This window comes from Tenebrio molitor, chromosome 7 (genome assembly GCF_963966145.1).
Source record: "Tenebrio molitor chromosome 7, icTenMoli1.1, whole genome shotgun sequence".
NCBI classification, from domain to species: domain Eukaryota; kingdom Metazoa; phylum Arthropoda; class Insecta; order Coleoptera; family Tenebrionidae; genus Tenebrio; species Tenebrio molitor.
The window spans coordinates 13,799,063-13,820,726 of record NC_091052.1 but is presented as its reverse complement, the minus strand read 5'-3'; the positions used below and the strand labels follow the sequence as shown (position 1 = coordinate 13,820,726).

At 39.8% G+C, this 21,664-nt stretch overlaps 6 protein-coding genes and 1 long non-coding RNA gene across 7 annotated transcripts; 5 read left to right on the top strand and 2 right to left on the bottom strand.

Moving 5' to 3' along the window:
- Positions 1–1,860: 1,860 nt before the first annotated feature.
- On the bottom strand, positions 1,861–4,754 carry LOC138134628 (uncharacterized). Its single transcript, XM_069053000.1, has one exon. The coding sequence runs from the start codon at positions 4,454–4,456 to the stop codon at positions 3,380–3,382; it is 1,077 nt and encodes a 358-aa protein (XP_068909101.1). The 5' UTR covers positions 4,457–4,754; the 3' UTR covers positions 1,861–3,379.
- Positions 4,755–5,461: 707 nt separating this feature from the next.
- On the top strand, positions 5,462–7,704 carry LOC138134625 (beta-galactosidase-1-like protein 2). The gene is made up of 2 exons (XM_069052998.1): positions 5,462–5,641; positions 5,695–7,704. Exons 1-2 carry the CDS (start codon positions 5,619–5,621, stop codon positions 7,652–7,654), a joined length of 1,983 nt encoding a protein of 660 aa, XP_068909099.1. The 5' UTR covers positions 5,462–5,618; the 3' UTR covers positions 7,655–7,704.
- A 26-nt stretch (positions 7,705–7,730) lies between these two features.
- LOC138134626 (beta-galactosidase-1-like protein 2) lies at positions 7,731–9,893 on the top strand. Its single transcript, XM_069052999.1, has 2 exons — positions 7,731–7,838; positions 7,899–9,893. The coding sequence occupies exons 1-2, from the start codon at positions 7,822–7,824 to the stop codon at positions 9,844–9,846; spliced, it is 1,965 nt and encodes a 654-aa protein (XP_068909100.1). The 5' UTR covers positions 7,731–7,821; the 3' UTR covers positions 9,847–9,893.
- A 3,767-nt stretch (positions 9,894–13,660) lies between these two features.
- Positions 13,661–15,887, top strand: LOC138135994 (beta-galactosidase-1-like protein 3). The gene is made up of 2 exons (XM_069055020.1): positions 13,661–13,816; positions 13,873–15,887. The coding sequence occupies exons 1-2, from the start codon at positions 13,800–13,802 to the stop codon at positions 15,833–15,835; spliced, it is 1,980 nt and encodes a 659-aa protein (XP_068911121.1). The 5' UTR covers positions 13,661–13,799; the 3' UTR covers positions 15,836–15,887.
- Positions 15,888–16,226: 339 nt separating this feature from the next.
- On the top strand, positions 16,227–18,461 carry LOC138135995 (beta-galactosidase-1-like protein 3). Its single transcript, XM_069055021.1, has 2 exons — positions 16,227–16,396; positions 16,451–18,461. The coding sequence occupies exons 1-2, from the start codon at positions 16,380–16,382 to the stop codon at positions 18,408–18,410; spliced, it is 1,977 nt and encodes a 658-aa protein (XP_068911122.1). The 5' UTR covers positions 16,227–16,379; the 3' UTR covers positions 18,411–18,461.
- Positions 18,411–20,333, bottom strand: LOC138136000 (uncharacterized). The gene is made up of 2 exons (XR_011161136.1): positions 20,199–20,333; positions 18,411–20,149 (listed from the first exon to the last, which is right to left on the bottom strand). It is a non-coding gene; the product is annotated as an uncharacterized lncRNA (long non-coding RNA).
- LOC138135997 (beta-galactosidase-1-like protein 3) lies at positions 18,917–21,399 on the top strand. Its single transcript, XM_069055023.1, has 2 exons — positions 18,917–19,058; positions 19,113–21,399. The coding sequence occupies exons 1-2, from the start codon at positions 19,042–19,044 to the stop codon at positions 21,070–21,072; spliced, it is 1,977 nt and encodes a 658-aa protein (XP_068911124.1). The 5' UTR covers positions 18,917–19,041; the 3' UTR covers positions 21,073–21,399.
- Positions 21,400–21,664: the final 265 nt, after the last annotated feature.

Below are 21,664 nucleotides of genomic sequence, written 5' to 3'. Positions count from 1 at the left end.
TTATATTTTGACAGTTTTGGAATATCTATCTCCACCAGAAAAAATTAAAAAATATTTATTAAGTAGCGGAAAAAATATTGCATGGAATAGCACGCAGTTACAAATGAATTCTTCTGTTTTATGTGGTCATTACTGTATATATGTGATAATCAATGTCAACAGAGGCAAAGATTTTTATGATATATTATATTCTTTTAAACAGATAACGTGTAGTTTAAATGAGAAAAGATTCGCCTTTGCACACTCGTGATAATACCTACTATTTCAATATTTGAACGTAATTAAAAAAATATATATTATCTATATGTTATAAATGGAAAAATATTTACAAAAACGCTTGTATGTATACAGAAAAAGTTACATATATTTTTATAAAATTGGAATCGGATTACCTATTAGTAAATTATTATTTAGTGCATCGGGATTATCTTCGTTAGCCCTACCTCCACTAGTTTGTTTATCTCTTGGTGCGGGGGTAATAGAAATCTTAGATAAGAGATTAAAAATATCAGAAAGAATAGAAGAATATAAGTTGATTTATACATTTTATAGACAGTTATTGCATTTATATAAGGCTGATAAAATAAATGAAAAAGAAATAAATATACGTGAAGAGGAATTTGTCAGTAATTTTAATTATTTTCCCAGAGAAAAATACCTAGAAAAAGTTCACTTAAACGGTAATTGATGATTTCTTATTGTAATAAATGACTGGCAAGGCCAGCCCCGAGTCGAGGACGATGACAGTACCAAAAGAAATTAAATTATTTGATTTAAAGGTTGATAAGTGCTATGAAATTACTGCTATAAGTAAATCAGATGATGTTGGCCCAACTAATGGGTTATTATTTATTTTAGAAGGAAACTTGAAGTTATATTTATCCGATGTTGACTTATTTTCAGATTCATCAAAAATTAATAAGTTATATTTCGTATTTTCTTGATAAAAAACAAAGAGTGTCTCTGCAAAGAGATAATATGAACTTCAAGTCTAAAGATTATGGAGATTGTTTTTGTAATATCATTATTTTTGAAGATATTTCAATTGTTTACTTTACTCTAATAAATGAAATATATTATTCTTTTCTTATTTCTCACTACTGTAAAAAATTCAGATGATATTAATATTACAAGTTATTTAGAACAATTTGGGTATTTAGAGAGTAATGGATCATTATTAACAGAAACGTCTTTGACTAGTGCTTCGCATACCAATGAAGCATTAATAAGGTTTCAAGAATTCTATAATTTACCAACTGATGGAACATTAAATCAAGAAACACTTGCATTTATCAGTAAACCTAGATGTGGCGTTAAAGATAATCCAACAGCTTATAGAGTTCATTATCAAAAATTATGTGATTTTAATAAAGAAATTGACACATTTTTAATTGCAAATCATCATATGTATATTTTTTATAAGAAATATGTTTGGTTAGTCAATTTAAAAGACATGACTTATGATAAAGAACCGAAATTAATTAAAGATTATTTATATTTTTTACCAGATGGTTTTAAAGAAATTTCGCATATTTATCAAAAACCTTCAGGTGATGTTTTAATAGTTGTTAAAAATTTATATTATTTAATTGATTTTCCAAGTTTTAATGTTAAAAGTGGATATAATAGTCAATCTATTGAAAATTTAGGAATACCAAAACGAAAAAGAATTGATGCAATATTTAGAACTTATTCTGGAAAAACATATATATTTTATGATAATGTTTTGTATATTGAGTTTGATGAGTGTTTGTTTAGATCAAAGAAAAACGGCCTTATTTCAGAATTATTTGCTGGAATACCTCCAAATATAAGCAGAGCATTCAGATATAGAAATTTATGTTAAAGATTAATTTAACTTTGACTTCACTTAAGACTTTATTCTGCTTCTTTGAACAGGAGGTGTTACTGACAATAGTTCACATTGGTACTCGCAGGAATAATGTCGTTCTTCCCCGATTTTTCGCGCGGTCTCCCGATTGGCGCTCGGGCTGGGCCGTCGGTAGTCCTCGGATGTTAGGACGGGGGAAGGTCGGTCAGCCCACCACGTCGCGCATCGGGCCGAAGCGAGGGTGATGCTAACACGGCTATCCTGACCTTGGGCGGCCTCGCTCCATCTGACGCTGAAACAGCAAAAATGCTTTAGTATGTTCATCGGGTTTCACTGCTCCCGAGTCCCGTGTAGTGATCATGGTTGTTAAAATTCATGGTAGTATCGGGCCACGGTCTTTATCTTGTTGCGGTCTCCCTCCCTGTGAATGTGCCACAGTCTTTATGTTGCGGTTCTCCCAGCCCTGTGGATGTGCCACAGTCTTTATGTTGCGGTTCTTCCGCCCTGTGAATGTGCCACAGTCTTTATGTTGCGGTTCTCCCGCCCTGCGGAAGTGCCACAGTCTTTATGCTGAGGTTCTCCCAGCCCTGTGGATGTGCCACAGTCTTTATGTTGCGGTTCTCCCGCCCTGTGAATGTGCCACAGTCTTTATGTTCTTAGTAATACTCACGACGCCATTCGGTACTTTCGACCGGCCATTGCCTAAGTTGTTGATGGGCCGCGACTGTCGTTCTTTGTCCCCTTTTTGCTAGGAGGTAGCGTTCATTTGGCAGAATTTGTTTGATTACAAACGGGCCGTTGTATTTTGCGCGGAGCTTTCCACCACTTGCATGTTGGGAATCCTCAACTGCCACTTGATCGCCGATCGTAAACAGAACGGGCTTGTACCGCTTTACATCAAAGCGTCTTGCTGCTGCGTCGGCAGTATGACTCGTACGTTGTTGTGCGGTCAGGGTCGTGTTGTCAGGTCAGGAACGGTGTCATTTCCGGAATATCATCTTTCAGTGTGATCGTCAACTTCCCCGTGGTGATATGGTCTGGAATTGCGTTTTGCGTCTCGATCAGGAGTTGTTTCAGTCGTGCTAGGTTCCGTTCGGCCAGCCTTGTTACTTGTAAGTCATCAAAAATACCTCTTTCTTCGATGGTTAGAACATTCCCAGTGTTGGATAGGTCATGATGAAGTTCGAGGCCGTCGGTACCCTTTTTGATTTTTACGTTTGGCCTACTAATCACGTCCCAACCAATAATAGTAGCCAGATTGGAAGGCATTACACCGTCCGGAACGACTGTAAACAAAACATCGATGTTGACGTTGGGTAGAACGACAACAATCTCGCACGTGCCTATAGCTGGTATAGTTTCTGTCCCGAGTCCAGAAATAACTCGCAAGGTCGGTGACATCGATGCTTGCAGTTTTTCCACTGTGCTCCTGCCTATAACTGAGATATCGGCACCACTGTCGATGATGTAGGTCAAGGAAACAGCTTGGTGGTTACATAAGGCGGTAGCGATAGGTGTAGTGTTAAACGTACGTCTTTTACGGACTAGTCACATTTTCTTGGGTCTTCCGTGTTTAAAGAAACAGCTACTCTCGATATGTCCTACCTTCTTACAATACGTACAGGTAGACACCTTCGACTCCGTTGGTTTCTCTGGCTTTTCAATTTCGATGGTTTTTTTAGTTGTCTGCGACACACGACAGTCTTCTTGGCGATGACCAACCCGGCCACAATTAAAACACTTTCCACGAAAAGAGGATCCTGACACACTCGGTCGTTGGACTGTTGAACGCGCCGCGCTCTTTGTTCCCACCGCATCACAAGAACGCGGGTCAACCACAGTTTGATGTTTGCGTCTGTGCCCATCAATTTCAGAGAGTAGTTTTAAGAGCTCTCGCTCATCTCCTGGCTGTCGGATCCGTATGGAGGCTTGGGCTTCTGCATGGTCAAGGCCATATTCGACCATACTCAGTCTAGTCGCCCACGGCAACGCATCACAGAAACGATGAATTCGGCGAAGCTTCTGGTTTCCGTAGTCGCTGAGCGATTCACAGTCTTTGCTTCTTAAGGTAGCCGCCATAAAAGCACGAACACCTGGTGTTTCACGGTCCGGGAAAGCAACGCCCAAGTCCTTACAAAAATCCTCCCAACCTAGTCGTACCGGGCGCCAGTCGCAGTAGTAGCGATATGCTCTGCCCCTCAGCGCCTCTCCTGCTTTTGCTATCATGATTAGGTCGCTGGCACCTAGTTCTCCTTTTAGTTTTGAAGCATCCTCCAACCACTCTTCGATGGTAAAATTGCTTTTATCGGGGTCAAAGTCTGATAGGCGGAATGATGCCCACGTGGTAAGTGACGTTGGTGGCGTTGGTGCTGGCGTCTGCGCAATCAGGGTGCCGTCGGTGGACGTGCTGGGCGTTGGCCCCGCCATATTGGATTTTCGCAACTCCGCAATTTGCTTCTGTTGATTTGCGATTAGCGTGAGGAGGGTTTCTTGCCAGGGCACACTTTTCCTCTTTGGAGGCGGAAGGCCTGGTTCCTCCCTATCAATTTCTATTTGTTCAGCCTGGTCCTCTACTGGGTTTCCAGTGGGAGCTTCTGGATTGCGCTTTCTCTTCGCTTTTGGCATGACGTCGGCTGAAGGCAGATTAAGTAAGACGAAGGACACAATCCCACTTCTGATGTTAAAGATTAATTTAACTTTGACTTCACTTAAGACTTTATTCTGCTTCTTTGAACAGGAGGTGTTACTGACAATAGTTCACATAGGTACTCGCAGGAATAATGTCGTTCTTCCCCGATTTTTCGCGCGGTCTCCCGATTGGCGCTCGGGCTGGGCCGTCGGTAGTCCTCGGATGTTAGGACGGGGGAAGGTCGGTCAGCCCACCACGTCGCGCATCGGGCCGAAGCGAGGGTGATGCTAACATTTATATTTCTTTAAAGATAAAATGTTTTATGAATTTGATGATATTTCGAATACATTAGTTAAATCTGATAAATTTGACTTGACAGTTTTTGGATTTAAATGTGGTCTTATCGATCAAATAATAAAACTAATTAATCGTCTGTGATTCTTATAATCGCGTTTTTTATCCCATAAATTCGAGCAAATAATTTGTAGAATTTTTAAAACTTGGTCATTTTTATACCGTTTGGGCATACACCAAATTTTCCAACTCATATGATTCTTTTAAATAAATTTTATCTATTTTTGATATAAGTAGTTCTATAATTATCCTAATCCTCTATTATTACTATAACAGAGTAAAATCTTTGAAAAATGTTAATTTTAAAATATACCTTCAAACGAGGGTGTCTTCACGATTTTTTCTGCTTTTCAGTTTACCCTTGAAAATCGGGGTGTTTTCCTTAAAAAGTGGCAGTGTGTTGAAGGGGCCTTCTTACTACTTCATGATGACAGTAGAAGGTGCTTTACAGAGATTTTGTTGAAGAGGAAAGAAAAATAGTGCCCGAAATTTTAATTCCGCAACTGTACGATACATTTTTCTATTTTTAAATATTCATTTTAGCATAAAAATAAAGCAATTGCCACAAGTCGAGTGTTTTGATTATTTGTATCATCTATCTTTCCCAATCGATTTAAACATTCTCAATCAGTAATCAGATATTTATATCATTCGACAACAAGCTTTTCTTTGTTGTGCCAGTTGTTATTATTATTATTTTTTATAAGTGCCACCGCATAGAAACACACAGGTTTATAAGCGTTTGAAATTTCCAAATTTCATATTGTGTGTTCAGCTTCCTAACCGATCTGATGATCTAAAACAATGGCATTCAATTTCCATTTCCGGTGAGTTTACTTGACGGTCTTCATCTAAAATTTCATAACAATTTTGATTCAAGAAATTTGTTGGGCCAGTTGTTATTGATAACACTCGGTGCCTCTGCTGATTTACCAACTCTTTACGAGTACTACACAGAAGGCGGTATAAATTCGGGACTATCAGTAGATCAGCCTTATTTTACTCTAAATGGAAAAAATATAAGCATCTATAGCGGCGCCATCCACTACTTTCGCGTTCCACCGGAACTCTGGCAAGACCGTCTGCGTAAACTTCGAGTAACTGGTGTGAACACTGTTGAGACTTACATCGCGTGGAATATCCACGAACCTCAAGATGGTGTCTTTGATTTTGGGGATGGTGGCACAGAATTGGAAGCGTGGGCGGATTTGCCAGGCTTCCTAAGACTGGCACAGCAAGAAGATTTGTTTGTTGTCATTCGTCCAGGTCCTTACATCTGTGGAGAATGGGAATTTGGAGGTTTACCTAGTTGGTTATTAAGAAACGAAGGAATCCAAGTACGGACTCGTGATCCAACATTCATGAGTTATGTGGAGCGATATTTTGGGCAGTTGATGCCAATTCTTACTGAACTGCAATTCACTAAAGGTGGACCGATCATAATGGTTCAAGTAGAGAACGAGTTCGGGTATAGTGCAAATATTGATCTGGAGTATCTTCAACAACTTTACGATTTGTATAAGAGCAGTGGCATTGTTGAGTTGTTGGTGTCAAATGACGGTACCAATGCTGGACAATCCGGAACTCTTCCTGGCCTGCTGTTCCAAACAGCCGATTTTGGATCAGACATCCAAACGTGTTTCGAAACGTTGGAACAAATGCAACCGAATAAACCTGTAATGGATATGGAGTTTTACACCGGTTGGCTAGACCACTGGACCGAAGAACAGCATCACACGAGAGACCCGAACGATTTCCGAGATACTTACGAACAGATTCTTGCGTATCCTGGTTCGGTGAATTTTTACATGTTCCATGGGGGAACAAATTGGGGTTTTATGAACGGAGCCAATAATGGTCCAGGTGACAATTCCAATTTTCAACCGGTTACGACGAGTTATGACTACGACGCACCATTAACTGAAGCCGGTGACTACACCACCAAGTACGAAGCAATCAGAGAACTAATGAAACAGTACAATACGATCGAAACCTACACACCTGACCCACCAGAAGTGAAAGAGCGTAGAGTTTACGACAGTCTAGATCTAAATGGACAATTAAGATTCGAGGACATTCTTAGACAAGTACCAGATAAGATTGACAGTGATGTTCCTCTCTCTATGGAAATGTTACCGATAAATCAGAACTCTGGACAAAGTTACGGCTACATTGTCTACCACCAGGAAGGTGTAAATATTCCAGCTAATTCGGTCCTCACCATCACAGGTCACGTCCGTGACACCGTCATGGTTTTGGTAAACAACGTCTTGCTCTCAAATGCCTTGACCAGTCGTGACCGCCTCGACACTTTCGGTTATTGGAGAATAGAAAATGGAAACATCACTCTAACTACGGAAGCTCTAAATGGCGCCACTTTGGATTTGATCGTCGAAAACTGGGGCCGCGTCGGTTTTGGAAACTTTTATTATCAATACAAGGGTCTTACCGACAGCAATAGCGTCTTCTTGAACGACGAAGAATTGAGTTCTTGGACGATTTATCCGTTGGAGTTTAAAAAATCTTGGAATCAGAATTTGGGCGATTGGGGATCAGTCGAAGAGTCGCAAAGTGGTCCAGCATTGTACAAAGCGACACTGACCATAGATGACGACGATATTACCGACACCTTCATCGACATGCGAGGCTGGGTCCGAGGGTTTGTTATTGTCAATGGAATTGTTCTGGGGAGATATGCTTCAGGTCTTGGTCCGCAACAAGCACTCTACCTGCCTGGTCCTTGGCTACAAAAGGGAGACAATGAAATCATCGTGTTCGAGCACAGTCTTTGGCCTGGATCACAGATTGTATTTTCAAAAGATCCAATATATTCTTCTTGATTCCAGATTGTTTGTAAACTGTTACGATTAAATCACGAGTACTTGGGTAATTTACAAGTGTTTTATTTTTCGACTTAAGATAAAATCTAGATATCTTGCATATAAATACAGGTATAAGCAAGCATTTCGCATCTACTGCATTATTGTTAGTGTAGATTTAGTTAACGATGGCGCTCGTACACCTGTAAGTACATCGAACAAATTCTTGATTGTTTTTTTAATGCAACAATCACATTTACTCAAGCTCTGTATGGATTCAAGTCTTGTTGACGGCACTTGCTGCCTCTGCTGACCTCCCAACTCTTTACGAATACTACACAGCGGACGGAATATCTTCAGGACTGTCGGCAGATCAACCTTACTTCATTCTAAATGGCAAAAATATCACTATCTATAGTGGCACCATGCACTATTTCCGCATACCTCCACAATACTGGAGAGATCGTCTTCGCAAACTCAGAGCAGCTGGATTGAACACTGTCGAAACTTACGTTCCGTGGAACCTTCACGAACCAGAAGACGGACTCTTCGATTTTGGAGATGGAGGATCAGACATGCAACAATTCCTAGACATTCAACAATACATCAAAATGGCACAGGAAGAAGATCTTTTCGTCATAGTTCGTTCAGGTCCTTATATCTGCGCAGAGTGGGAATGGGGAGGTTTTCCCAGTTGGTTGTTGAGAACAGACGGTATCAAAGTGAGAACGTCAGACCCGACCTTCATGACATACGTGAGGCGATACTTTGACAAACTGCTTTCTCTTCTGATCGAATTGCAATTTACCAATGGTGGACCCATAATAGCGATGCAAGTGGAGAATGAGTACGGATACAGTCCGGAGATCGATTTGGATTATATTCAACAACTGTACGATTTAATACGAGGCAACGGTATCGTGGAGTTGTTGGTTACTTCTGACGGGGCTCGTAGTGGAACTACTGGAACACTGCCAGAGTTGCTCCTCCAGACTGTCAATTTTGGTTCAGATCCGGCAGGATCTTTCGACACGCTGAAAGAAATGCAACCTGACAGACCTCTAATGGCGATGGAGTACTGGCCTGGATGGTTCGATCACTGGTCTGAAAGTCATCACACAGTTTCTAACGACACTTTCCGTGAGATTTACGAAGGCATTCTGTCATATCCCGCTTCTGTCAACATGTACATGTTCCACGGAGGAACAAACTGGGGATTTTGGAACGGTGCAAGCATCGGCTCAGGTGACAATTCCCAATTTCAACCGGTTACAAGTAGTTACGATTACGACGCTCCATTATCAGAAGCCGGAGATTACACCGGTAAATACTACATAGCTAAGGAGTTGATCAAACAGTACAACACTATTGAAACACTACTTCCTGATCAACCAGAGCTAATGGAGCGTCAAGCATATGATTCTGTTGATATCACAGAACGCCTCAACTTTGACGATATCATCGCAAGTTCTCCCGTGGTAAAAAGTCAGAATCCTCTCCCAATGGAGAAACTACCAATCAATCACGATTCTGGGCAAAGTTACGGTTACATAGTTTACCGTCAAGAAGGTCTAAACATCGCGGCTGATTCAATCCTCACCATCACAGGTCACGTGCGTGACACTGTCGTGATTTTGATAAACGGAGTTTTGATCTCCAAACCGCTGAGTAGCAGCGACGACCTCGACGGTTTCGGCTACTGGCGACAAGAAAATTCAAACATCACTTTGACGTCTGAAGATCTAAGTGACGCCACTCTGGATATTGTCATTGAAAATTGGGGACGCGCCAATGGTGGACATTTCTACGCCCAATACAAGGGTCTCACTGAAGACAACGAGGTTTACCTGAACGACCAGAAACTGTCCTCGTGGACGATTTATCCGTTAGAATTCAAAAAGTCGTGGATTGCTGCACTCACTGGTTGGAAATCTTTCGATGATTCACAAACAGCACCGGCGTTGTACAGAGGAACGTTGACTGTAGAAGGCGATCCAAAAGATACGTTTATCGACATGCAAGAATGGATGAAAGGAGTTGTCTTTGTTAATGGATTTGCTCTCGGGAAGTACGCTGATATTGGTCCGCAACAAACGCTTTATCTGCCTGGTCCGTTCTTGCAGGAGGGAGAAAATGAAATTGTCATTTTCGAGGAGTTTGGAGCTGCTGCCCAAATCAAGTTCAGTCAGGATCACATCTTCACTACCCATTAGTTATTGAACAGAAGTGTTATTATTGAATAAAAGATAACACCATTGTAGATTGTTTATTTAATTACGAAAAGTATGATCTACATAATTATTTTAATAAGGTTTAAAACTACGTCCATAAGTGGCTAACTTATGGTAACTTTAAACAACTAATTATGAATAAATAAGGCGCATCTAGAACCTTCCCGAATCCGGAAGAGGAAGTCTACAATACTAATTTCACTAATGTCTATCTGTAGCGTCTCGTTTAAATCTTGGCGGCTTCGAGCAACTGTAGCTACCCTTATCAGATGTCAGCACCAGGCACCACCCTACAGTTTCTCGAAGTCGCCGATGCGCAAAAACTATTTTCCAAAATGCGCCTTCAACGCTATAAATTTTGCCCAAGTTCGATTTACCTATCACATGTTAGTTTAAGTGTTGTTTCAGTGTAAGTTGTTAAATTTTAATTTTTTTTTTTTTTTTTTTTTTTAAATTTGCCATTCCCGTTTTTTGCCATACGGCTTTTTACGGTACCTTTCGGTCGGCTGTCTTTTTCCATACCAATTTCCTTGTTCCTTTGCCTTCTCAGGTGATGCGACGGGGCTCCGGGGCACTTTCCCCGGCCACCCACGCCCATTCCACCTCACATTCACAGACATACACAACAACATTTATACACCCATGGGCGGCTTTTCCCGACGGGACTCGAACCCGTGCTGACCTCGCGGTGGTGGCCGAAAGAGTGTTGATTCTTCTTCCACCACCCTACCGTCAGCCCCGAGGAGACATACACACACATCCATGGCCCGGCGGAGGTTCCTTCCTTTGAAAAAATCCTCCCCCTTCGGTGGGATTCGAACCCACTAGCATCGGGACCGCGACCTCGGAGTACTTTCTCCGACAGCCATGCGGCCACCGAGCCACATTTAAATTTTAAAATTAATATAGCAGTGTGTTAGAAGCTATAGTTTTAATTGAAAACCCAAAATACAGTCCACAAAATCAAACCCCAGAAAGTGGCAACGGCATCACCAAATTGGGCCCCGCCAAGTACCACACACTATCTATAATGAATTAGTATTAACTTGTAATTTGACAAGAAAGTTAATTGTTATCTTTTTCATCAAGTTTCTTTAAATCAGACTAAATTATAAGAATACAACTAGGTATGTACACACGCAACAGAAAAATAAAAAAGAAAGGATAATATCTGCATGTGGATATCATTCACCTTGTATTGGCGCCTTTTTAATTTTTATTAAGAATTTAAGTCGAATCAGTGGAGTAGTTATGACTTGTGAATTATTACTGTAGAAATGAATTAATAATTAATTGCAAGTCAGTTTTTATCTAATCAGAGAAATCATTGTGAATAGGATTTTTCCTACATACTGATATTGTTTTGATTGTACACCTGTTATAAATATACAGGTGTCCCAAAACACGTTCCCCAAAGAAAAAGGGAAATCTTAAAAAAAAGGACAAATAAACACTCCCAAAGAAAAAATGTTCCAGCTTGAACGGTATTCAAGAAAAAAACATTTTAATTCGACCAATCAAAGCGTTTTAAGCCATCCAGGTGTATTTCTTGTAATTGTTACGTTTTCAATAAACTGGCCGACCATGAAACATTTATTTTTCATTTCGTGATCCCGTTTGGCTTATGTTATACCTTTTCTCCTGTTTTTTACGATAAGCTCACGTGCTTTAAAATAAACAAGGTTCTTTTCAGAACCGCCATTTGTTGTTTTATTTTAAAAAGTAAAAATAGATTCATATGATCGATGGCGAGTGTGACATCTTGAATGACATCTGCCTTAACCTAACATGATGTTGACACTTTGGCAGAAATGTCATTCTGACAGGGTGATAATATTGGGTGATTCAAAATGATTGTGGATAAGTATTGCAACTATGTACGAAAATTTATGTGCCAACTGTGTGGGTGGGGTAAAGTTTGACATTTGCATGACATTTCATAAGCGCGCATTTGATTTTTTTATACCATTGCACGTTGATTTGACAATTCTCAAAATTGCGCGACTATGAAGTGTCAAAGAAATGTCAACTCTATCCTTCCCACACAGTTGCCACATACATTTTCGTACATACCTAGTTGCCATACTTATCCACAATGATTTTGAATCACCCAATATAGGTATAGTAAATTAATTTTTGTAATGACGAACTGGAGATACTACATTTAGTAACTTTTGTCTTGTAAACACACCTTTTTACCCAGCATTTGGGCTATTAAAAAGTTAGGTTATGGAATTTTTTTAAATAAACAATTGTCAGTGTAAAAAACCAACTTTACCACCCAAAATGTGCGCGTATGGACCAGCTGTATAACAATTTTACACCAAATCAAAGTTGAGGTTATGTTCACTTAATTTCCCGTACGTGAATTTATTTTCAAAACAAATTTAAAAAGAAACCAGGAGAAATCTTTTTCAAATTTGAAATAAACTCTCGCTCGTCAGGGCGCAGAACAAAATGTTGACACTCAGTGTGACTTATAGTATTATCATGAAAATCACTATTTGGCTCATACCAACATGGCAACGTTTTGACAATTGTTTATTAAAAAATTTCAATAATACGCTTAGCAACCGATTCTATTCACATTGACACCTGGAGTTTCTTTTCTGGAATTGATGGATCTCTCTGGACGTCTTACAACTATGTTATGCATTCTTGGGATCTACCGAGTGGGGCATCGTATACGCGCACGCCAGAAATCGCGACTTCTAATTAAATAAAATTGGCGAAATTTTATATACCTGACTAATTATTGATAAGGTATATTTGAGAATTTTTTAAAAAATTTTTGTTAATAAATAAGGCCGAAACAGTTTTGTTAGTTTTCTGAAATTAACTGTTAATTTACCTATAAAGTTTTTACACTAAATGAATCTGTATCTGCTAGCCCATCAAACCCTGGTGGCACAATTACAAATTTTGACTTGGTTAGTTAAATAATTCGCTTTTTTATTTAAACGTAAACCAGACGCGTGATTTAGGGCACAATGGTATAATTTCCCAACAAAGGTATAGCCGACCGTTTTAAACCTTTTTGCCATAAAATTGACAGTTTCCATTGTCACCTAAATTTACGACAGCACAAGTAGCAGGTCATAAATAAAAATGATTTTGAAAGTTGAAATGTAAAACTGCGTTTAATTCAAAATCTAATTGGTATTTTTTTCCGTAGATTTCGTAAATAATTATAGGAAGTGAATCTGGGTAGGTTAGTAGAAAAATCAGAATTTGACTTTTTGGTTGAAATTTACATTTTAATTTTTTTTGGCTTTGTTTGTAAGTGAAAATTATCAAAAAATTATGAACTGTACCTTACCAATAGCCAGGTAAGTCTGAAAAATTTCGACAATTTTATTGAATTAGAAGTCGCGATTTCTCGCGTGCGCGTATACGATGCCCCACCCGGTACATTGTCGTCGGCATTGATAAGTTTTCTCTAGGGTGCGAGTACTGGGACAGCCTGTATAGTGAAGAAATCGTTAACATCATTTTATCAACAAAATTATTTGTCGCAATTAATTCCTACATTTGATATCAAATACAGTCCCAATCCCAAAAGAAAAAAATCGCTTTTTATAACAACTAAATTGCATAAAAAGACAAGAAACATATAATGTGGATTCGTTTGAAACAATAAATAATCTCTTGCATCTTCTCTATTTGCAAATATTCATATTGATATAAAAATTGTTACCAGCAGAATGTTTTGATGATTTCTATCTATCTTAGATTATCCTGAGTCATTAAAAAATGTTCAATCAGATATTAATATATCTTTTGTTATTACCATTCCACGCTCAAGTACCATAGTTCGCATTCAAGATCTAAAATCAGATATTGCCGCATGGATACAAACAAGATTATAAGCTTCCGAAATTTCCAAATTTTACATTGCGTGTTCAGCTTCCTGACCGTTCTGATCACCTGAAATCATGGCAATCAACTTTCGGTAAGTTTACTGGACTGTCTCCTGTAACATTTCATGATAATTATTTTTTGTTCAAGAGGTTTGTTGGGTCTGTTGTCACTGATAACACTCGCTGCCTCTGATGATCTACCAACTCTTTACGAGTACTACACAGAAGGTGGTATAAAATCGGGATTATCTGTAGACCAGCCCTACTTTACATTAAATGGAAAAAACATAAGCATCTACAGCGGTGCCATGCACTACTTCCGTATCCCACCGGAACTCTGGCAAGACCGTCTTCGTAAACTTCGAGCAACTGGTGCGAACACGGTTGAGACTTATATCGCGTGGAACATCCACGAACCCCAGGATGGTGTCTTCGATTTTGGAGATGGTGGCACAGAATCGGGAGGATGGGCGGATGTGGCACGCTACATAACACTGGCACAGGAGGAAGATTTGTTTGTGATACTTCGTCCAGGTCCTTTTATTAATGCAGAATGGGAATTCGGAGGTTTTCCTAGTTGGTTACTAAGAAACGAAGGAATCGTAGTACGGACTAGTGATTCTACATTTATGAGTTATGTGGAGCGATATTTTGCGCAATTGATGCCAATTCTTGCTGAACTGCAGTTCACCAAAGGAGGACCCATCATAATGTTCCAAGTAGAGAACGAGTTCGGGTTTAGTTCGAAAATTGATATGGATTATCTTCAACAACTTTACGATTTGTACAAGAGCAGTGACCTTGTAGAGTTGTTAGTGTCAAACGATGGTCCCGATGTTGGGCAATCTGGAACTCTTCCAGGCAAACTCTTCCAAACAGTTGATTTTGGAGCAGACGCCAAAAACAATTTCGACAAATTGATTAAAATTCAACCGAATAAACCTGTAATGGATATGGAGTTTTACACTGGTTGGTTGGACCACTGGACCGAACAACATCACACAAAATCCCTAGAAGATTTCACAAATATTTACGAAGATATTCTTGCATATCCTGGTTCGGCAAATCTTTACCCGTTTCATGGTGGAACAAGTTGGCGTTTTCTTGGCGGGTCCAATAATGGACCCGGTGATAATTCCGGTTTTAACCCAGTTACGTCATGTTATGACTTCGACGCTGTATTAAATGAAGCCGGAGACTACACTCCCAAGTATAATGTAACCAGAGATCTAATTAAAAAGTACAATACGATAGAAGTCGCCACACCTGACCCACCAGAAGTGAAAGAGCGTAGAGTTTATGACAGTCTAGATCTAAATGGACAATTGAAGTTCGAAGACATTCTAAAACAAGTACCAGATAAGATTGACAGTGATGTTCCTCTCTCTATGGAAATGTTACCGATAAATCAGAACTCTGGACAAAGTTACGGCTACATTGTCTACCACAAAGAAGGCCTTGATATTTCAGCCGATTCACTTCTCACCATCACAGGTCACGTCCGTGACACTGTCATGGTTTTGGTAAATAACGTCTTGATCTCCAAACCTTTGACAAGCAGCGACGTCCTCGAAGAGTTCGGTTACTGGAAAATAGAAAATGGAAACATCACTCTGACTACTGAAGATCTAGAAGACGCCACTTTGGATCTAGTTTTCGAAAATTGGGGTCGCGTCGGTTTTGGAAATTTCTATTATCAGTTCAAGGGCCTCACCGACGACAATCAAGTCTTCTTGAACGACGAGGAATTGAATTCTTGGACGATTTATCCGTTGGAGTTTAAAAAGGCTTGGAATCAGAATTTGACTGATTGGGGAGAAGTCGAGGAGTCCCCAAGTGGTCCAGCATTGTACAAAGCGACACTGACTATAGATGACGAGGATGATATAACGGATACCTTCATCGACATGCGAGACTGGGTCAAAGGATTTGCTATGGTCAATGGGATGGTTCTGGGGAGATATGCTTCACGTCTTGGTCCGCAACAAACATATTACGTGCCTGGTCCTTGGCTGCAAAAAGGAGACAACGAAATTATAGTGTTCGAGCACAGCCTTACGCCGGCATCACAGATTAAATTTACCAAAGATGTTATATTCGATACCCCTTGATTCTTGATTGGTTGAAAATTTCCCTTATTAAAGTGTTTACGTATGTTTACAAGTGTTTTGTTTTTCGAACTGAGATAAAAGTCAGATATCTTACAAATGACTATATACAAGGATGCATCTTGCTATTGCAACTTTGTGGATTCAACACAGTTAAAACCTACGTTCAATAACTTCACTAAATGACACCTTGCAGTTATTCATCTATTTGTAAATTTTTATGTTAACACAAAAATAGAGAATTTTCAAAGATATATTGCTGTAATGACTTGAATTTGTTGTTATCATTTCATACCAAGTGTTCGTTGTTGAGTTTCAAGCGCCATTTACTCGTAAGAAGAATAGTGTGATTTTTTTAAAACTTCAAGCCAATCAGCATCAACATATATTTCGTTTTGTTTTATTCACCACAAGTACCTATTTCAACGTTCAAGATCTAAAATCAGATATTGCCTTTTAGATATACAAACAAGTTTATAAAGCCTCCGAAATGTCCAAATTTTATATTGCATATTCAGCTTCCTATCTGATCTGATCACCTAAAGTCATGGCATCCAGTTTTCGGTGAGTCTACTTAACTATCTTCACGTAACATTTCATAACAATTTTTTCTTCAAGAAACTTGTTGGCTCTGTTGTCACTGATAACTCTCGGTGCCTCTGCTGATCTACCAACACTTTACGAGTACTACACAGAAGGTGGTATAAATTCAGGATTATCTGTAGACCAGCCGTATTTTACATTAAATGGAAAAAATATCAGCATCTACAGCGGTGCCATGCACTACTTTCGTATCCCACCGGAGCTCTGGCAAGACCGTCTTCGTAAACTCCGAGCAGCTGGTTTGAACACTGTTGAGACATACGTCGCGTGGAACATCCATGAACCTCAAGACGGTGTCTTCGATTTTGGGGATGGTGGCACAGATCTGGGAGCATTTGCGGATTTGGCAGGCTTCATAAAACTGGCACAGCAGGAAGATTTGTTGGTTATCATCCGGCCAGGTCCTTACATTTGTGCGGAATTGGACTTTGGAGGATTCCCCAGTTGGTTGTTGAAAAACGACGGAATCGAAGTACGCACCAATGACGCCACATTCATGGGTTATGTGCAGCGATACTTTGACCAGTTGCTTCCTATTCTTTCTGAACTGCAGTTCACTAAAGGTGGACCCATTATAATGGTTCAAGTAGAGAACGAGCTTGGGTTTAGTTGGAGGAAAGACATAGATTACCTTCAAGGAGTTTACGATATGATTGTAGCTGGTGGTATTGTTGAGTTGTTGTCGTCAACTGATGGTATTGGAAGTGGAACATCGGGAAGTCTTCCAGGTGTGCTATTCCAAACAATTGATTTTAGAGCGGACGTCCAAGGAAATTTTGCCGCGTTGGAAGAACTACAACCCAATAAGCCTGTAATGGCCATGGAGTTTTATCCGGGTTGGCTCGACCACTGGACTGACCAACATCAGACAAAGGACACCAAAGTATTCGTAGATGATTACGAACAAATTCTTGCCTGGCCTGGTTCGGTAAACCTGTACATGTTCCATGGTGGAACAAATTGGGGTTTTTTGAATGGGGCCAGTAATGGAAACGGTGACAATGCAAATTTTCAACCGATTACGTCAAGTTACGACTACGACGCTCCATTATCTGAAGCAGGAGACTATACTGCCAAGTACGACGCAATCAGAGAACTAACCCAAAAGTACAGTGCGGTTCAAATCTACACACCTGATCCACCACAACTCATAGAGCGTAGAGTTTACCCTAGTGTAGATCTAAATGGACAATTGAAGTTCGAGGACATTTTAAGACAAGTACCAGATAAGATTGACAGTGATGTCACTCTCTCTATGGAAAAATTACCGATAAATGAGAACTCTGGACAAAGTTACGGCTACACAGTCTACCGCCGAGAAGGTCTAAATATCCCAGCTAATTCAGTATTGACAATCACAGGTCACGTCCGCGACACTGTCATGGTTTTGGTAAACGGAGTCTTGATCTCCAACGCTTTGACAAGCAGCGACCACCTCAACGACTTCGGTTTCTGGAAAATCGAAAATGGAAACATCACCCTCACTACTGAAGATCTAAGTGACGCCACCTTGGATTTAATTGTAGAAAATTGGGGTCGCAGTTGTTACGGAAATATCTATTATCAGTTCAAAGGCCTCGTCGACGCCAATCAAGTCTTCTTGAATGACGAAGAATTGAGTTCTTGGACGATTTATCCGTTGGAGTTTAAACAATCTTGGAATAAGAATTTGGCCGATTGGGGATCAGTCGAAGAGTCGCAAAGTGGTCCAGCATTGTACAAAGCGACACTGACCATAGATGACGACGATATTACCGATACCTTCATCGACATGCGAGGCTGGGTCCGAGGCTTTGTTATTGTCAATGGAATTGTTCTGGGAAGATATGCTTCAGGTCTTGGTCCCCAACAAACTATCTACCTGCCGGGACCTTGGCTACAAAAAGGAGACAATGAAATCATCGTGTTCGAGCACAGTCTCCAGCCAGGATCACAGATCGCATTTTCGAAAGATTCAATATTCAATACCCCTTGATTCTCTATTGGTTAAAAATTTTCCTTTATTAAAGTGCCTGTTTACACATGATTATAAGTGTTTTGTTTTTCGACCTGAGATAAAATATAGATATTTTACAAATCAAGATATGAGAATGCATCTTGCAATTTATTATTTTGAGGATTTTCGTCCCGACTGGAGAGATCGTCTTTGCAAAATGTAGAGTGGTGGATTCAACACAGTTAAAATCTAGGACCAATACCTTCAGTAAATAATACCTTGCATTTTTCTACTTTTTTTTTAATACAATTTTTACATTAATACAAAAATTTAAAAAATGTAGATATATTGTTGTGATGACTTGAATCTGATTCCTAATTCTGATTTAAAAATTTTCAATTTGTTGTTATCATTTCATAACAAGTGTTCGTTGTATTTCAAGTGTCATTTGCTCGTAAGAAGAATAGTGTGATTTAAAACATCCAGTCAATCAGCAGCAACATATCTTTTGTTTTGTTTTATTCACCACAAGTACCTATTTCATTGTTGACGTTCAAGATGTAAAATCAGATATTGACGCATAGATATACAAACAAGCTTATAAGCCTCCGAAATTTCCAAATTTTATATTGCATGTTCAGCTTCCTATCTGATGTGATCACCTAAAGTCATGGCATTCAGTTTTCGGTGAGTTTACTTAACTATCTTCACGTAACATTTTATAACAATTTTTTCTTCAAGAAATTTGTTGAGTCTGTTGTCACTGATAACTCTCGGTGTCTCTGCTGATCTACCAACACTTTACGAGTACTACACAGAAGGTGGTATAAACTCAGGATTATCTGTAGACCAGTCCTACTTTACATTGAATGGAAAAAATATAAGCATCTACAGCGGAGCTATGCACTATTTTCGTATCCCACCGGAGCTCTGGCAAGACCGTCTTCGTAAACTCCGAGCAGCTGGTCTGAACACGGTTGAGACATACGTCGCGTGGAACATCCACGAACCTCAAGACGGTGTCTTCGATTTTGGGGATGGTGGCACAGATCTGGGAGCATGGGCGGATTTGGCAGGCTTCATAAATCTGGCACAACAAGAAGATTTGTTGGTTATCGTCCGTCCAGGGCCTTACATTGGTGCGGACTTGGATTTTGGAGGTTTCCCTAGTTGGTTATTGAAGAACGACGGAATTGAAGTACGAACCAATGATGCCACATTCATGAGTTACGTGCAGCGATACTTTGACCAGTTGCTTCCTATTCTTTCTGAACTGCAGTTCACCAAAGGTGGACCAATTATAATGGTCCAAGTAGAGAACGAGCTGGGGTTCAGCTTGAGAATAGATACAGATTACCTTCAAGGAGTTTACGATATGATTGTAGCTGGTGGTATTGTTGAGTTGTTGTCGTCATGTGATGGAATTGGAACTTGGACAACGGGAACTCTTCCAGGTTTGCTATTCCAAACGATCGAAGTTACAGTGGACGTCCAAGGAAATTTTGGCGCTTTGGAAGAACTACAACCGAATAAGCCTCTAATGGCCATGGAGTTTTATCCGGGTTGGCTCGACCACTGGACTGACCAACATCAAACAAAGGACACCAAAGCATTCGTAGATTATTACGAACAAATTCTTGCCTGGCCTGGTTCGGTAAATTTGTACATGTTCCATGGTGGAACAAGTTGGGGTTTCTTGAACGGGGCCAGTAATGGAAACGGTGACAATGCCCAGTTTCTACCGATTACGTCAAGTTACGACTACGACGCTCCATTATCTGAAGCAGGAGACTATACTGCCAAGTACGACGCAATCAGAGAACTAACCCAAAAGTACAGTGCAGCTGAAACCTACACACCTGATCCACCACAACTGATAGACCGTAGAGTTTACTCTAGTGTAGATCTAAATGGACAATTGACGTTCGAGGACATTCTAAGACAAGTACCAGATAAGATTGAAAGTGATGTCACGCTGTCTATGGAAAAATTACCGATAAATCAGAACTCTGGACAAAGTTATGGCTACACGGTCTACCGTAGGGAAGGTCTAAATATCCCAGCTAATTCAGTCCTCACCATTACAGGTCACGTCCGTGACACTGTTATGGTTCTGGTAAACGGAGTCTTGATCTCCAACGCTTTGACAAGCAGCGACCACCTCAATGACTTCGGTTTCTGGAGGATAGAAAATGGAAGCATCACCCTCACTACTGAAGATCTAAGTGACGCCACCTTGGATTTAATAGTCGAAAATTGGGGTCGCAGTTGTTACGGAAACATCTATTATCAGTTCAAGGGTCTCGTCGATGCCAATCAAGTTTTCTTGAACGAAGAAGAATTGAGTGCTTGGACGATTTATCCGTTGGAGTTTAAACAATCTTGGAATCGGAATTTGACCGATTGGGGATCAGTCGAAGAATCGCAAAGTGGTCCAGCATTGTACAAAGCGACACTGGCCATAGATGACGACGATATAACCGATACCTTCATTGACATGCGAGGGTGGGTCCGAGGTTTTGTTATTGTCAACGGAATTGTTCTGGGGAGATATGCTTCAGGTCTTGGTCCTCAACAAACACTGTACCTGCCTGGTCCTTGGCTACAAAAAGGAGACAATGAAATTATTGTCTTCGAGCATAGTCTCCAACCAGGATCACAGATTGTATTTTCCAAAGATTCAATATTCAATACACCTTGATGCTGGATTGTTTAAAAATGTTTCTTATTAAACTACCAGGATATCAAAAATTATCTTAGTCAAAGATGGTCATGGATTGGAAAACGTCCGTCTCAACTTATTTAGTGTGATGATTTCTTCGGTACGAACGGTGGTCTACCGGCATAAAAATCCTTCGGCATTACTGCAAAGTGTGGGAAGTGCTTTCGAAAATTGATTTTGACATTCAAAAAATGATTTGACACAAAGCTTCGACAATTATTTGAAAATCCATGACCACCTTCGACGAAGATAATTTTTGATATCCTGGTATGTACACATAATTACAAATGTGTTATTTTTCGATAAGATATAGATATTTTATTTTTCACTTTACTATAATTGAATGATAACTCCTAGGATACGAAATACGTAAACATGTCCATAACAACCGGGGCATAATACAGGGCGTAATAAGAATAAGCGGGCGTAATGAATTCATAACGCCCTCATCAATTCATAATTGCAACACAAAAGAAAATTTGACAATTATAAATAAACAATGTGTTTTTTTTTCATAGGCTACCAAATGTTGTATTTATGTAGGTAAAGGGTACACAAAGATGCCAATTCT